Source organism: Cricetulus griseus, chromosome 7 (assembly GCF_003668045.3).
Source record: "Cricetulus griseus strain 17A/GY chromosome 7, alternate assembly CriGri-PICRH-1.0, whole genome shotgun sequence".
Lineage (NCBI taxonomy): Eukaryota > Metazoa > Chordata > Mammalia > Rodentia > Cricetidae > Cricetulus > Cricetulus griseus.
In genome coordinates, this window is record NC_048600.1 from 106,953,365 (window position 1) to 106,970,740 (window position 17,376).

Sequence of the window (17,376 nt, forward strand, 5' to 3'; positions counted from 1 at the left end):
AACACACAAAGGTCCTCCCACTTCTGCCTCCCAAGTGCTGAGATTAAAGCCACCACCACCACACCTGGTTTAGATTTATTTTGAAGATGAGATACATTGAATTTACTGATAGATGATGTGCTAAGTCTTTTCACTGCTGTAACAAAATACCTTGCATGAATAACTTGAGGGAGGGAAGCTATATTTTGGCTCATGGTGTCAGATTTCAATGCTTTGGGTGGGAAGGATATGACAGGAAGCAGAGATGGAGGGAAGGAGTGGGGACTAGGTGCAACCTTCAAAGTCATGGTGGCCCAATAACCTGCCTCCTCACACTAGGCCCCCTCTTACCATCTCCACCATCTCCCAAAATAGAACCACCAGCTTGGGACCAAGTGCTCAACTTACGAGCTTGTGGGAGATGTTTCAGGTTGACGTAATAGTTGGAATTGTGGTGTGGAAGAAGGGAGGGAGGGAAGAAAGGAAGTAAAGAGCAGGTGTGGGCATGGGAGGTGGCTGCAGGACTTTTGTCTGACTAGGATTATAGGAAAGAGCTGCTTTGGGAGACAGTTGTTTTGGTTTTGTAGACATCTTGCTGTTCGTGTTGTTATTTAGCCATTGATTGATTGAGAGGGTCTTACTCTGTAGCCTTGGCTAGCCTGGAACTCCACTGCATAAACCAGTCTGGCCTCAAATGGAGATCCACCTCCCTCTGCCTCCCAAATACTGGAATTAAAGGTGTGTAACATCATGCCTGGTTATAGATTTTATTTTATTTTATTTTATCTAATTTATTTACTTATTTTGTTTTTTCAAGTCAGGGTTTGTCTGTGTAGCCCTGGCTGTCCTAGAACTATCTCCATAGACCAGGCTGGTCTTAAACTAAAGAATCTGCCTGCCTCTGCCTCCTGAATGTCAGGATCAAAGGAGTGCTCCACCATCACTCAGCTTGGCCTAGTTTTGTGTTTATTTTTTATGATACATTTCCAGCACCTGTCTATTTTCTGGTAGGCACAATCATGTATTGGTATGTCCTTTTAAGAAACACCTTTAATTACTGTTTTTTTTTTTTTGGGGGGGGAAAATATATTCATGCTAGCACTATTCTCTGTCCTTTGCAAATATTAACTCACTCTCTTTTGTTTTTTGTTTTTTGTTTTTCGAGACAGGATTTCTCTGTGGCTTTGGAGGCTGTCCTGGAACTAGCTCTTGTAGACCAGGCTGGTCTCGAACTCACAGAGATCCGCCTACCTCTGCCTCCTGAGTGCTGGGATTAAAGGCGTGCGCCACCAACGCCCGGCTAACTCACTTAATTTTAATATGAACTGTTATTACTAAACAAGGAAATAAGACCAGAAAGATTAATTTACTGAGTCATGTGACAGTAATGTAGCAAAACATTATATTCTATCATATGAATTTCATTTCATAACTTCCTAATGATGACATTGGGTAACTCCAGTTTAGTATTGTTAAACATTTTTATAGGCTATCCACTTTTATGCCTTTGGGCATTGTTGCAAGTGTATCAGGGTAAAAAAGAATATAATTCTCCACTTTGGTGCATGCTTGCATTCTCATGTAAATTCTGCAGTTGGAACAGCACAAATTGTTGTAGTGGTTCCAGATAACTGTTTAAATCTTCTGCTATATGCATAACATATAGCAATTGTTAGAGGACGTACTAAATGAATATTCAAGCTAAAGGGAGTTCCTAGGCAAATAGATGCACATTATGTTTGAACTGGAGTAGGATGGTTAATAGACAACTAAATCCACCCCAAAGGTAACTACTGTAATTTCTTTAACACTTTATGTGGAATTTTTGTATTTTTTAATTTCTGCTTCTTTTTCTTGCTATCGTATTTGTGGCATTTGTCTTTAATGAGTTTGAAAATAATTTATTCATTTTTATATAGTATTCCTGGATGTGAATATTTTCTCCTCTTGGCTATGGGTTGACAGGTGGGTTCTTTTCAGCTTTGGATGATTGAACACCATTTTTAATGCCCCTGGGTGTGTGGTAGTAAGCTTTTCATTACTGTAGCAAAAATACCTCATGAAAAGAATTCAGTGGAGGAAAGATCTGTGTTATCTCATTATTTCAGAAGTTTAAGTCCATTTTGACTGGCTTCATTGCTTTGGCTGGATCAGGGAGAGGGTTTTGTAGGTTCTATTGATGAGGTTCAGTTAGTCACTTCTCTAAAGAGCCTACAACACACGGTCCTCTAAGGTACATTTCATATCCAAATTAAAATGATGGATACAACTATGTATTTCTTAGCAATGAAGTATTTTGTCATAGGGTTGGAAAACACTCCACCTTATTAATTCTTGCCAAACTGTTTACAAATTGATTTTTTTTTTCCATGACAGGGTTTCACTAACAGGGCTGGTGAGGTGACTTAGTTGGTAACTTACCAAGTCTGAGTTGAGTTTAATACCACAAAACCCACATATTGGAAAGAGAGAACTGGTTGCAACTGGTTATCCTCTGACCTCCACACACTATTGTGGCATGCATACCACCCCTCTCACCACATGCAGAAGATAAGTAAATGTAATAAAAAATATAAAAGAAAATATATATTGACACAGAGGTGTAATTAAAAATTACTATGTGTCTAGTAGTCTTGGGATTTCCTTAACTTTTAAATAAGCTTAGTTAATAAGTAATAGGCAATGTTTTTTTCTAAAGATTTATTTATTTATTATGTATACAGCCTTTTGCCTGCATGTATTCCTGAACACCAGAAGAGGGCACCAGATCTCATCATAGTTTAAACCATCATGTGGTTGCTGGGAATTGAACTCAGGACTCTGGAAGAGCAGCCAGTACTCTTAACCTCTAAGCCATCTCTCCAGCCCCAGTAATAGGCAATGTTTAACACATTTTTTAAAAATGAATTACTTACTATGTATACAACATTCTGCCTGCATGTCAGAAGAGGGCACCAGCTCTCATTACAGATGGTTGTGAGCCACCATGTGGTTACTGGGAATTGAACTCAGGACCTCTGGAAGAGCAGTCAGTGCTCTTAACCTCTGAGCCATCTCTCCAGCCCCGTTTAAGACCTTTTTAAAGATTTATTTATTTATTTATTTATTTATTTATTTATTTTGTGTGTGTGTGTGTGTGTGTGTGTGTGTGTGTGTGTGTGTGTGTGTGTGTGTGTGTGTGTACATGTGTGTGAGCTCCTGAGTTCATCCCATGCAAGTTCCTATGAAGGCCATCACCACATCAGATCCCCTGGAGCTGGACTTAGTGCCAGGTGTGGGTGCTGGGCCCTTTCCAAGAGCAGCAGTGCTTTTCACTGCTGAGTGGTTTCCATAGAACAGATAAATGCCCTTATACTTTTTGTTCCTATTAATCCTTCAAAAATATTTACTTTGAAATTGTTACTAAATAGCCACAATTTGGGTCTTGTTTTGGCTTTTTGTTTTAAATGAGCAGTACCACAAGTCTGGTTTTAGCATTCATTGTGTTGTCCTAATGCATCTATATTATTAGTGGCTTATTATTGCTTTGGGCCACAGCATAGAATGAACAGGAGATGCTCATCACCTGCCTGGTGTAAGACAGTGCATTCCACAAGACTGTGGAATGTGGTGAAATTTAGTGAGCCAGGGACATGCAGGCTCAATTATGAAAAAATTACAAGAAGAGTTGGAGTTCTTCTAAATAATGACACATTTCTAAGACATTCCAACAAATTCTGGCAGGCAAGTGTATACAAACCTACAACTGGGAAGCACATTACTGTTTTATTTGGTGCTTCACATGTAAACACACAGCTTATAAAAATTATGTGTGCTTTTGCAGTGGCATTCACAGTTGTGCCTGCAGCACAAGCTGTGAGTACCAGAGCCTCTTGTGTTTGTAACTCATTGTTGACTCTTACACAAGAGAATGTTTCCAAATAATCATGGCTTTCCAGCAGACTTAACTGAGCCTTGACAGTGCCAGTAGCACTGTGACTGTTCTGCTGCCCTTAGCCATGGTGGGCTTCTTCAACTGCCCCAGTCTGCCTCTGCCTCATAACTCAGGGTTACTGTAGCAGCAGTGTATCTGGAGCTTGCTCATTAATGTCAGCCCAGTGTTGCTCATTTCTTCATGGGCTTCCTGGAACCCCTCTGTTCTTGATCACTCCTATTTGCTACCAGTCTCCTTTAAAATCCTGCCCTGATATTTTGTGTCTCAGAATCTAAACCTTTTCCTTTTTGTTTTGATATTTAAAGCATCTTGTGAGCCTGCTCCACATCAATGCACTTCACAAAATCCACCAGCAGAGGGAGCTAAATAAAAGAAGATGAGTCCCTGAAATCAAGAAGACTAAAAGCAGAGAATACTTAAACTGAGGTGTTGTCATCCTGCTAGTACTGCAAAAAGAGCTTGATACTCGAAAATGGTTGAAATCAACCATCTGGGATCTGACACAGGTTGAGACTTGTGCGATATTTGTTTTTTAATTCTCTAGCATATAAAAAGCTGTAGAAGGATGATCTGATAGACATGTATGTGCTAGAGAACCAATCTGTTATTTTACTCTTCTCTGAAGATTGTGTTTGAGGTTGATGAAATGAGGTCACTTTGTGCTTCACATGGAGTACCGGGCTGTAAAGTTGCTAAGACTTACGGATAACACACAACATTTTAAAGACAGACTTTTAAAAGTAAATTTCTGCACATGTTTTGATTAAGTATATGTATCTTTATTGCAGTTAGCAGACTTGAAGAAAGAGAAGCAGAGCTGAAGAAGGAATATAACGCACTGCATCAGAGACACACTGAGGTGGGTATTGGGTGTTCTTACTGTCCTAATATTGGAGCACAGAAATGGACTTCATATGTCTAAAGTTTCCTTTGAAAATTAGAATAATTCATAGGCATCATTTCCAGAAAATATTAGATGTCATGTGGCATTTACCAAAGTTGACTTTTATTCTTTTAAATCCAAAATTAAATTTTCATGTAGGAAATTTATATTTAGTTATTTAAGAGAGTTCCTTGGTTGGCCAGCAAAATCTTTGTGCATATGGTAAAAAGTTTACATGATGCTGAGAAAATTGATTTGCTACTAGTTTGAAAAAATGCTGCATTGGTAAAATATTGGTATATATTTCTACATTTATATTATCTAGTTGTAAAGGATTTATATCACAGTTATAACACATTGAAATGTGTTTAAAGGAATTCTAATTTTCAGCATTTTAGTTTTTTTGAGATTTGTTTATATATTAAATTTTAGATTTTTGTTTTTTATTTTATGTATGAGTGTTCTTCCTGTTTGTCTGTGCACCATGTAAGTGCAGTGCCTTCAAAGGCCAGAAGAGAGCATCAGATCCTCTGGAACTGAATTACAGATGGTTGTTAGTTGCCATGTGGATGCTGGTAACTGAACCTAGGTCACCTGGAAAAATAGCCAGGGGTTGTAACTGCTGAGCCATCTCTCCAGCCTCCTTTAGTTTTTTTTTGTTTGGTTTGGTTTTTGTTTTTGAGACAGGATTTCTCTATGTAACCCAGGCTATCCTGTAACTCACTTCTGTAGACCAGGCTGGCCTCAAACTCAGAGATTCACCTGCCTCTGCCTCCCAAGTGTATTATTTGTTTTTAAGAGTTTGTCATGTATTTAATACATTGTATTTATTTTGTCAGAGTGATGTTTCTGTGTATTTCAGTCTGGGATTCATGTACTAAATGAATTTTACAGCGGTTTCCTGTCGTGTGTCCTCCCCTCCCCCACCCCCTTCTTTGTATGTCTTTCTGTAACCCTGGTTTACCTGGAATACACTATGTAAACCAGGCTGGCCTAGAACTCACAGAATTGTACCTTCCCCTGCCTCCAATGCTGGGATTAAAGATGTGTACCACCAATCCTGTCCATTTTCCCTTTACTAATCCTGTTTTATGTTTTCTGATTCTAGTTTTTTTGTTTTTTGTTTTTCTTTTTTTTTTTTCAGGTTAAATCTCTTTCATTTAGAATAACGTCCAGATATGTGTAGTGGTACCTGATGTAAACATTCAGATTTGGTAACAACTTTCATAGTATATTTTTAGTTCCTTTTTTAAATTTTTTATTTTTTTATTATTTTATTTATTTATTTTTGTATATTTGAATTACAAACAAGATTGAATTACATGACGATCCCAGTTCCCTTCCCCCTCTACCACACCCCCAACTAAAATCCTACCTGTCATATGTCCTTTCTTCTAATCTACACCTGACTCAAAATTTCTGCTTCCTCATGACCTCTGCATCCTTCCTTTTCTTTCCTTCTCACTCTCGTAGCTTCCTTCCCCCTCTTCCCATGTTTGTTTGGTTTGTTTTTAATCCTGAGTGCTGGGATTAAAGTTGTGTGCCACCACCACCTGACTTGATTCTAGTTTTTACCTACCCATTTATTTCACTGATAGTGATTGAGCCCAGGGCCTTGCTGATGCTAAGCAACATTATTGAGATATTCCCACAGCCCTGTTTGTCGTCTTCAGTTTCTGTTTTTTCTTCCATTGCTTGTGTAACCTATCCTGCTCATGGTAGGGACCAATGTTGCTGCTTTTAAGCACTATAAAATTGCATTACACTCAATTTCACTTGCTTTTGAATTCTTTCCCACTTGTGGGATTGGGGATAAGTATTACTACCTGGAATGCAAAATGTCACAGAATTGATATCCATTAGTAGAAGGAAAAGATTGACCACAAAAGATCATAGAGCCCTGGGAACAGTTTTTAAAAGTATATTAACAATGCCCTGTCTTTTGGGGCTGAAGGAGGTGACTTGTCATTAAAAGCACTGCTGCTCTTCCAGAGGACCCAGGTTCAATTCCCAGCACCCACATGGCAGCTCACAACTTTCTGTAACTCCTGTTTCAGGGGATCTAGTGATATCACACAGACATACCTTCAGGGAAAACACCAATGTCCATAAAATAAAAATAAATTAATTAAAAAACCATTCTTTAAAAATACCCATGCTAGCTGGGCGTGGTGGCTCACACCTTTAATTCCAGCACTTGGGAGGCAGAAGCAGTTGGATCCTGAGTTAGAGGGCAGCCAGGGCTACACAGAGAAACTCTGTCTTGAAAAACCAGGACAACAAAACAAAAATGTGTTTTAATAAAATACCATTTACTAGAAAGTAGGGTATTTTTAAAAACTTAGTTTGTTAAAAAGCCTATAGTTGATGCTTTTACACTATTCATTTCAGTTATGGAGTAATGTCCTGTATGTGGTATTTACTTGTATTACTTATCAATGATAATAATTTAAAATATATTTGGAGAGGTATGTTTAACTGTCATAAGTAATTAATAGTAATGAATGATGTTTTTAAAAAAGGTAGTTCAGACTGGCCTCAAATTTGCTATTTAGTTAAGGATGGACCTTTAAACTACTCATTATTCTGCATCCATTTCCAAGTGCTAGCATTTCAGATATATGCTACCACACCTAACTTGTTGTATAGATCACCTAGGCTGAATGTTGCACTTGCTTTTCTGAGCCTGTATGTGTCATAGAATCGCATTGGTTTTAAGATAATAGCTTTGGGGATTGCATGTAGAAAAATGGCAGGTGACCAAAATTAAAAGAATCCATGCTCTGGAAAACTTCACCATTGCTTTGCTTTTTGGTTTTGTTAGTACTTTGTTAGAGTCCACCTTTGCTGTGAAGATGTCTCAGTGAAGGACAGTTGCTGCCTATCTCAAACAACAATTTTTCAGACAATAAGGTTGCAATTCTTCTTGATGACTCCAGCTGTTACAGAATTTACCTCTAGCTTTGCAAATTAGTTTGCATACTGAGAAAATTGGTAGTTTATCTGAGTTGGAAAAGGGCTAACTAACACTGGGAGACCCAATTGTACCTTGTCTAAAAAATGCCCTGTGCCACTCTTGAATTTCTTTTCTGTCTAAAGTACTGGCCTTCCCCCTTCCTTCACCACTCTCCCACTTTTAAAATCATAACCATATTGTGAATCATTATTAAAATTTTATGTGCAATGTAGTTTTTTTCTTCTGTTTGTTTGTGAGATATAGCATGTTTTAAATATACAGAAATGTTTTAGGGCGTGGGATTTTCTTGTGGGTGTGAGGGAGAAAGGACAATGAGCTCATTGCTTGCCTGGAGAGTTAACTAAAAGGGCAGATGCAACATGGGTCCTGCAGTGTTTAACCTCTTAAGTAGCTGCATCAAACAGATTTTAGCCCTGGCTTTAAAGCTAATGACAAAACAGTTAATTGTTAACTAGATATATGCAAGTTATTTTATCTTATACCCGGGAGTTATCTGTAAAATTGTGATGTTAGAGAATTAAATTAAAAATAGTTAAATTAAAATGGTTGGCATTCGCTATGATGGCTGTTGTTTTGTTGTTCCCCTGTCCTGGTAAGGGCTACTTTAGTTTGGTCTGTATTTTCACACTGGACCATTTCGAATGCCAGGATATCATCCCTTGAATCAATCATTTGATGCAACATTTTCTAAATCTAAGTATTTAAATACTTGAGATAATAGAGAATCAATCTAGAATAAGCTATTTGGATGTAAAATTGATTCTAGCTTTATATTTTGCTTATTATATATTATTGAATAAATTAATTACTATAAAAGCAATCTGGAGGAAGTTTCTGTTCTTTACATTCTCCCATTTGAACAGATTACCTCTATATGATTACTGTCCAGGTGTAAGAACTCAACCAAGGCTTTCTAAAACCTTTTTGACAATTTTATTTATGTATATTAGTCCCAACATTCATTTTGCTATATTAGTCTCAGTTTAATTTTTTTCTTGAAGTTTCTTCTTGATACAAGAAGAAAGCAGTTCTTTGATTTGCTGATACAACAAAAAATTTATGAAAAATTCTTCTTAAAATAATATGGAAGAGCCTTTAATCCTAGCACTCGGGAGGCAGAGGCAGGATCTCTTGTGTGTTCTAGGACAGCCTGGTCTACAGAGTGAGTTCCAGGACAGCCAGGGATACACAGAGAAACCCTGTCTCAAACACCCCCCTCAAAAAAAAAAAAAAAAAAAAAAAAAAGCATGGAAGAGAAAAGTATACATTTAAAATAAAACGTGTAAGTAGCCTTGTGATTCTGTATTCATATTTCTTTACTGTTAACATTTCTCATTTAGACTAGCCTTTTAAGTTTTTTTTTTAATTTTTTAATTTTTTTTATTTTTTGGTTTTTTCGAGACAGAGTTTCTCTGTATAGCTTTGGAGCCTATCCTGGCACTTGCCCTGGAGACCAGGCAGGCCTGTAACTCACAGAGATCCACCTGCCTCTGCCTCCCGAGTGCTGGGATTAAAGGCGTGTGCCACCAATGCCTGGCTGCCTTTTAAGTTTTATTTTATATTTTGTGTGTGTGTGTGTGTGTGTGTGTGTGTGTGTGTGTGTGTGTGTATGTATGTGTGTGTTAGTGTTATTTGTGGAAGAGGACTGGGTATCAAACTCACATCCATATTCAACTTTTTTATCATATGGCTCCTTATCTGACTCAGAATCAAAGTATTCTGGATTTTTATTTCTATTAATTTGTTATTATTATCATAGATGATTGTATTAAAAACTCATGTTAGTAAATTAGCACAGGAGAAAATACTTTAGAATTTTCTCAACTATCATTTTTTGTAATGCAAAGGAAGATGTTAGCTACTTTTACTGACTTTAGCATCTTCAATGTGAGCATTTGCATTTCCCTTTGCCATTACAATTATTTCATTCCTAGTACTCCTTTACATGAAATTGAGTAATCTTGTCAATAAGAAAGTTGTACCAAAATGTTTGTTTTGTTATGATTCTGTGTTTTATTTTGGGTGATAGCCTAAAATTTTGTATCTTTTTTTCTTTCTTAATATAGATGATCCATAATTATATGGAACACTTAGAAAGAACCAAACTTCATCAGCTCTCAGGGAGTGATCAACTAGAAGCTACAGCTCATAGTAGAATTAGGTAAGCTTTGTTACACATTTTTGCCTGAGAAAATGTGAAATCAATAATCTATCTTTTGTTCCTGTTTTCCTGTCTTTTAATCTGGAAACAATAGTTAGTCTGCTTCCAAAAAAATGTCTACTGTGGTTGGTATGCAAAGGCAAAGAATAGCATGCAAAAATAGACATAACCGTTAAAAAGGTATGAGCCTTATAAATTATAAGCAACATATTGTAGGATTTTAATTTTTTTTTGATACTTGGTGGGAAATCAGAGTAGGTTTGAAATTTTCCAGTTTGTACCCACAAAATTTTTCATTTCTCCCATATAATTGGTCCTTTTTGTTGCAGGAGAGGCATGCTTGAAAGGATTAGCCAGCCATCTGTTTGATGTAGGAGTGTGAATAAATTATGTAGATCTCTAGGTATTGTAGCCAATGAGCTAAGCCAAGACTCTTAGTGGAGAGGAACGTAGTTAATAGGCCGGCTGTCCTCTGGGTTGCTGCATAAAAGCTAGGAACAGACGCTCTGTGGTTATGAGGTGGGGAGAGCGGAATGACGTCATCACTTGGGAGCCGCTGCAGGATGGAGTGGAAAGCTGCTGCTGATGGCATTGTTTTTGTGGCAGCGGCTGAATGACAGATCCTCACTACAAAGATACCGCTTTGGCCCCCGTGTAGGCCTCCTGGTTCGGACGTTTCACCATGCCAGCACAGCGCCATGAATCCTGGATGCATGCTGCTGTTTGTGTTTGGCTTTGTTGGCGGGGCGGTGGTCATTAACTCTGCTGTATTAGTATCCCTCTCTGTTTTGCTGCTTGTGCACTTTTCTATTTCTACCGGTGTGCCAGCGCTGACGCAGAACCTACCACGGATACTCAGGTACTCCAGTCTCTCTGGGAAGCTCCTGCTTCGCCAGTGGGTTTTTTTTTTTTTTTTTCCTTTTTTTTTAATAGCGCCATGGGTCTGCTTTGTAACCATTTCGGTTGCAGGTTCAGACAATGGAAAAAAGGCCTCAAGCTAGGATGTCTATTATTTTATAGGTTCCTAAATGGAACTCTGCTTTGTGTTTGGAAATTATAGACCAAAGAAAGGGATTTTCTGTTGCACTTGTACACAAATACAAGGTCAGTGTGGTCTGAATGTTGAAGAGTAGAGGAAGAGCAAGAGCAGAGTGCCAGGGCCAAGTTTGTATAGCTCTGGATTTAGCTTCTGAGTACTGAGGGACAGATTGCTTTTATTGTGGGTGTTGCAAAAAATGGTTGGCCACAGAATATAGGCTTATTTTGTTTGAGTTGCCCTTTGCCTGAGGAAAGGTTTGTTATGAGTTTTATAATTTTTAGTAACAGCTGATGGAAACTAATATTTTTCTGCTACCATTGAATATGTTTTAAACTAAAAACAAATCTAAATTTTTAAGACAAAAATAGAATGCCTTTGCCTCTCCCTCATTATTTGGACATCAAAGTTGTGAGAGCAAGAGCTTTACAAAGCCTATTCACTATTGTTTGGTCAGATGTCGCCCTTTCTTTTCTTTGTACTCCTGGGCGACAAATGCCCATGCCTGCTTGTGGGGGTGGTCAGCAGCCTGTGTAGCTTTGCTCCTGTTCACTGTGCTTGCAGCTTGAGCGAACCACCTGCCACATCTTAAATGTTGATGGTTTTGCTTTCTTGTTTGCTAACTCATAAGCTCAAAGTATCTGATTTGTTGAGGTTTCTATTGTGTACATGATTTTAAGTTCATAGAATTTAGCTCCTTACTGTTTAAGCGATTCCAGAAACACTTAAATCCTAATTCCGATTTAGGCAGGAAGAATGGAAGTAGTTCCCTTACCCTGTGGTTCTTTTTATTCATAGGCCAGCTTACATTTGGTTTTCAGAAATTAGATCTCTCATAAGGTCTAAAAGTACTTGGTCATTTATTTTCTTTCCTTTTTATTTGTTTTGAGACAGATCATGTAGCCTTAGCTGGCCTTGAACCCTACAGGAACAGTGTCCCCTCAAGTGCTGGGATTGTGTTTCCTGCTGGGCTCTTTCTTGGTGTATAAAAGTGAGGAACAATCTGACTGTTCTGTATATATTAGTACTCGAAAGAGTTGTGTTCAAGTCTGTGTATACTTAGGAAGTAAGGAAATTAAAACTCAAAAATATGTGACTAATTAATATTAAGGGACTGTCTTAGGCTTAAGTTCTGTTGGAGAAGGCATTGCTATGAAGTGGCTAAACTTGGAGCTGCACTGTCCCATGTATGCAGCCCTTGGGCTTTTAGAAATTTGTTTCATCTCTTAGTTTCCTCCTCTTAAAGTATTTACCTCGGTGATTTGATTTAAAAAAAATCAAGTGAGCTGTTATTTTTCACTTCATTACAGCTACAAGATGCATGGTCCATTATATAAGTAAATCAACTTCACAGTCATTTGTGTATCTCACATTTTTAATAGAACTGGTTTTTAATCTCAGTCCTGCCATTACTATTACATAAAGTCTTGGATCATCATTTTTCCTATTCTGAAATTTGAGAAAGCAGTGCCTATTTCCTGGTTGGTTAGATCAAGTATTGTAAATCAATTATCTGGCTCAGTACCTGCCACGTAGTGAGTTGTTCAATGCATGTAATCTTTTGTCTTGTCCTTTTTCTGTAAGGTAGATCTTACTATTCAATTGCTTTTGTTGTGAATATAGCCAAGAGGCTATTTGAAATAAATATTTTTAAAATCAGATCTACATATAAGCTGATATTTAAGTAACCAACTTAAAAATCAGTATATGGAACTAAAGCTATTAGCTAAATAACATATCAAAGATTCTGATACTTGACAGCTTTACTTCCGTTAGGGAGTAAAATAGCTGACAGTGATTGCAGGTGTTTCGGTTTAGGGATTTAAATCTGCCATTTGGTATTTTTCTACAAGCGCTCCCTTCTTTGGTTAGCTCTTGACTTTTACTGAAGGGTTTAATCCATACAGTACCACACATGCACACCAACAAACTTCAAGACTAGTGTTTGCCTTGAAAGAGTTGTGTTTTGAGAGTAGTATACTATCAAACCTATGTAACTACATGTCTTTTCCCATCAGTTATCTAATTGATCAATACAGAGAGGAGCATATGGTGATAACACTTTTCTGAGCCAGAGCAGAGAAACCCATGGCATCTTTGACACATTTGACAGATAGCTGAAAGTCCCCTTCCTAGAGATCTATTTCTCTGAAAAACTGATAAAAGCAAAAGAGAGATTTGGGAATTTTACTTGTATTTTAGATTATATAGGTGGAATATGAAAGTAAAACTTGGGTTCAAAGAAGATTCTTTCCTTCAACAGCTTTAAAATGTGTTCAGTATTCCATATGTGTGAAAAGGAATCCCTATGGGAAGATGATTCTAATTAATGACTGGCCAGTATTTTGAATTTTGTTAGAATCCATGTGATGGATTCTCAAGAAATCTGTGCTATCTTCTAGCTTTATATTAGACACACTCTGATTCAATCAATTCAATTCTTACTTCAGGCATGAAGGTTCATTAGAAAATAAAATCAGCCAGGCAGTGGTGGTGCATGCCTTTAGTTCCAGCACTCGGGAGGCAGAGGCAGGTGGATCTCTGTGAGTTTGAGGCCAGCCTGGTCTACAGAGCGAGTTCCAGGACAGGTTCCAAAGCTACACAGAGAACCCATGTCTCAAACTAACCTAACCCTGCCACTACCTCACAAGTGTTGGGACTGCAGGTATGCACCACCACTCCAGTGAAGAAAGTGTTGTAATTTAAGAAAAGTGGCACTGGAGAGAAAGATGCCATGTGACAGGGTTCAAGCAGAGGTTTTTTTTTTTTTTTTTTGGAGAAAAGGGATCATAAAGACGGGAAAGGAAAGTGGGGAGACTGGCCTCTAGAGACAGGAGCATCAGGAGAGAGGAGAGAAGAAAGGGGGGAGAAGAGAGAGGAAAAAGGCGGGAGGGAAGAGGGAGGGGGAGAGGCAGTAGGGAGAGGGGAGGGGAGAGGTGGGGAGAGGGGAGGTGGGGGGAGAGAGGGACAGAGGGACAGAGGGACAGAGGGACAGAGAGACAGAGAGAGAGAGAGAGAGAGGAGAGAGAGAGAGAGAGAGAGAGAGGGGTGGGCAGGGCCCTTTTAAAAGGGAACATAGTGAATATGCACAGGTGGTACTCTTAGTGGCTGCAGCTGAGTATGTACCCTGTCAGAACCCCAAGGACAGGCCAGTACAGATGCCTGAATACTGACAGAAAGACTTTTAGAAAAGAGCTGCTCTTTTTTCCAGGCAGTGGTTTTCTTCTCTGTACTCTGCCTTAAAGGAACTACTATAGCATGGTTTGTAGAAAACTAGAACTTTCACAAAAAAAAAAAAAAAAAAAAAAAAACTTTTGAATTTTTACTATTGATTAGTATCCCTGTTTCAAAGAGTATATTCATTTTCCTCTAGGCGGGAAAACCCTAATCCAAAACACCCAGCAACTGTAGCTTGAGGAAACAGGGAGAGTAGGAACAGGGATTGGAGAGTTGCCTTTGCTTGCATCCCATGACTACTAACCTACACAATTAAAACTCAGCAGCTCTTCACCATGATCACCAGACCAGATCATCACCTTCCTGGCAGAGGCAGGTGTTCTGATATGTGCCTGTAATCCCGACACAGAGGCTGAGGCAGGAGCATCTCCAGTACTGGGTTAAAGTAAACTAACTACTGAAACTTTGTCTCAAAGCAACCCCAAACCAGTCAACCAAAAAACATTGTCCAATTTCTCGACACTTTTCTTAATTTCTGGGGCTAATGTAAACTTTTTAGGCTGTCCTTTCTCATTAGTATATATTTATTTAGGAGTGCATACAGTATTATTTAGGAGAGTTGATTGCAAACTAATGAGACTAAGCTTTCTATGACCCAGGTAGAGACCTGGACTTTGTGATCCTCCTGCCTCATCTCCAAGTAGCTGGGATTACAGGTCTGTTCATAGCCTAGGCTTCCAATTTACAGTCATGACAAAAAATTAAAATGAATATTTAATTTCTTTCCCTCTTGAAATAGAAAAGAACGTCCTATATCATTAGGAATTTTCCCACTACCTGCTGGAGATGGATTGCTTACACCTGAGACTCAGAAAGGAGGCGAGACTCCAGGATCAGAGCAGTGGAAATTTCAGGAATTAAGTCAACCACATTCTCATACCAGCCTGAAGGTGAGCTTTATTTTATCAGTTTACATTTTATAAGCTTTCTTATCCAAATAGAAGTAGCAAGAAACCAAAGTATATTAAAATATAATAGTTTAGGGCTAGCCATATAGCTTACTGGATGAAAGTGCTTGCCCCTAGCCCTGACAGTCTGAGTTCAATCTTCAGGATTCACATGATGGAAGGAGAGAGCCAACTTCTGATTATTCTCTGGCCTCTACACAACCACCATGGTTCATGTTCACACCTTATCCCATCCCACACAGACATATACATAAAGTCTAAGTTTAGAAAATGTAATAGTTTATATACATTTTCATTTGAAAGTTATCTTTAAAAGAACAAAACTTGAGATGAGCTCTTCCCAAGGGATGTATGTTTTTGCTAGTTAATTTTAAGTTATATAGGAAAACAAAACCAAATACTGTTTATTAACTAAATCTTTATTTTAGTTAGGGTTACTATTGCTGTGTTGAAATACCATGACCAAAGCAGCTTGGGGAGGAAAGGGTTTATTTGGTTTATGGATCACAGTTCATTTTCAAAGAAAGTCTGGGCAGGAACCCGGAGTCAGGAGCTGATGCAGAGACCATGGAAGAGTGCTGCTTACTGGCTTACTCCTCATGGCTTGCTCAGCCTGCTTTCTTATAGAACCCAGGACCACCAGCCCATTGGTGGCACCACTCATAATGGGCTGGGCCCTCCAGCATCAATCACTAATTAAGAAAATGCCCTACAGGCTTGCTTACAGCCCAATTTTAATAGAGGCATTTACTCATTTAGGCTCCCTCCTTTCTGATGACTCTAACTTGTGTCAGATTGACATAAAACTAGCCAACACTATCGTGGTTAGTATACCATGACAAGAATTTCTTTATTTTTTTCTTTTTCTTTTTCTTTTTTTTTTTTTGGTTTTTCAAGACAGGGTTTCTCTGTGTAGCTTTGGAGCCTATCCTGGCACTTGCTCTGGAGACCAGGCTGGCCTCGAACTCACAGAGATCTGCCTGCCTCTGCCTTCCGAGTGCTGGGATTAAAGATGTGTGCCACCAATGCCCGGCTAAGAATTTCTTAATACAAATCTAGAATTTAGGGTGCAGTGACTTGTGGGCCTAATTAGGATTTTGTTTGTGTTTGGTTTTTACATTTTTGTTTTTGTGGTGCTGGGGATGGAACTTAAGGGTCTGTTGGTGTTTGTTACTTCTTTTGAGACTCTATACCCAGATATTCTAACTATTTTTGGTATTTTTTTCCCAACTTTTTTTATTTGAATTAGAAACAGGATTGTTTTACATGACAACCCCAGTTCCCTTCTCCCACCTGTCCTCCCCTCCCCCCCCTCCCCCAACTAAAACCTTATCTGTCACATATCTTTTCTGCTCCCCCTGGATGGTGAGGCCTTCCACAGGGTGTCATCAGAGTCTATCGTATCCTTTGGGATAGGGCCTAGGCCCATCCCCATGTGTCTTGGCTCAGGGAGTATTCCTCTATATGGAATGGGCTCCCAAAGTCCACAACTATGCTAGGGATAAATACTGGGCTTCTACAGGAGGTCCCATAGATTTCTGAGGTTTCCTCACAGAAACCCATGTTCCTGGGGTCTGGATCAGTCCCATGCTGGTATTCCAGCTATCAGACTGGGGAGCAGGAGTTCCCAGATGTTCAGGTCAACTGTTTCTGTGGGTTTCACCAGCCTGGTCTGGACCTCTGTGCTCTTCACTGGTCCTTCTCTGCATCTGGGTTCCAGTTCGGTGATTAGTTATGGGTGTCTGCTTCTACTTCCACCAGCTGCTGGATGAAGGATATAAGTCAGTCATCAATCCCATAATCAGGGAGGGCATTTAAGGTAGCCTCTCCTCCGTTGCTGAGATAGTTAGCTGGTGTCATCTTTGTAGATCTCCAGACAGTTTTCTAGTGCCTGATTTCTCTGTAAACCAAAAATGTCTCCCTCTATTATGATATCTCCATTTCTTGTTATCCTGTATTCTTCCCCTGACTCATACTTTCTGCTTCCCTCATGTCCTTGGCATCCCTCTTCTTCTCCCCTTCTCATTCTCCTAGCTCCCTCCCTATTTTTGGTATTATTGTTAGTGGTGGGGCACCCTCATGTCAAGCAAGGAACATTTGTGGAAGTCAGAGGACAACTTTTGAGAATTTTTCTTTCTTCTACCATAGGTTCTAGGAATAGAATTCAAGTAGTTAAGCTTGTGCTGCAAGCACTTCTGCCTACTGAGCCATCTCACCAGTCATCAACTGTGGGTTGTGAGCATGATAAGCAAGCCCTCTTT

The 17,376-nt window shown here is 38.9% G+C and overlaps 1 protein-coding gene across 5 annotated transcripts in view; it reads left to right on the top strand.

Annotated features, from left to right (window-relative positions):
- Spag9 (sperm associated antigen 9) overlaps window positions 1-17,376 on the top strand; it is a 127,182-nt gene that overhangs the window by 36,969 nt on the left and 72,837 nt on the right. For all 5 annotated transcript variants that reach the window (XM_027424322.2, XM_027424323.1, XM_027424324.1 and 2 more), the window contains 3 exons: window positions 4,702-4,772; window positions 9,840-9,934; window positions 14,947-15,097. In XM_027424322.2, the coding sequence (XP_027280123.1) occupies window positions 4,702-4,772; window positions 9,840-9,934; window positions 14,947-15,097 (317 nt within the window). The remainder of the gene's footprint in view (window positions 1-4,701; window positions 4,773-9,839; window positions 9,935-14,946; window positions 15,098-17,376) is intronic.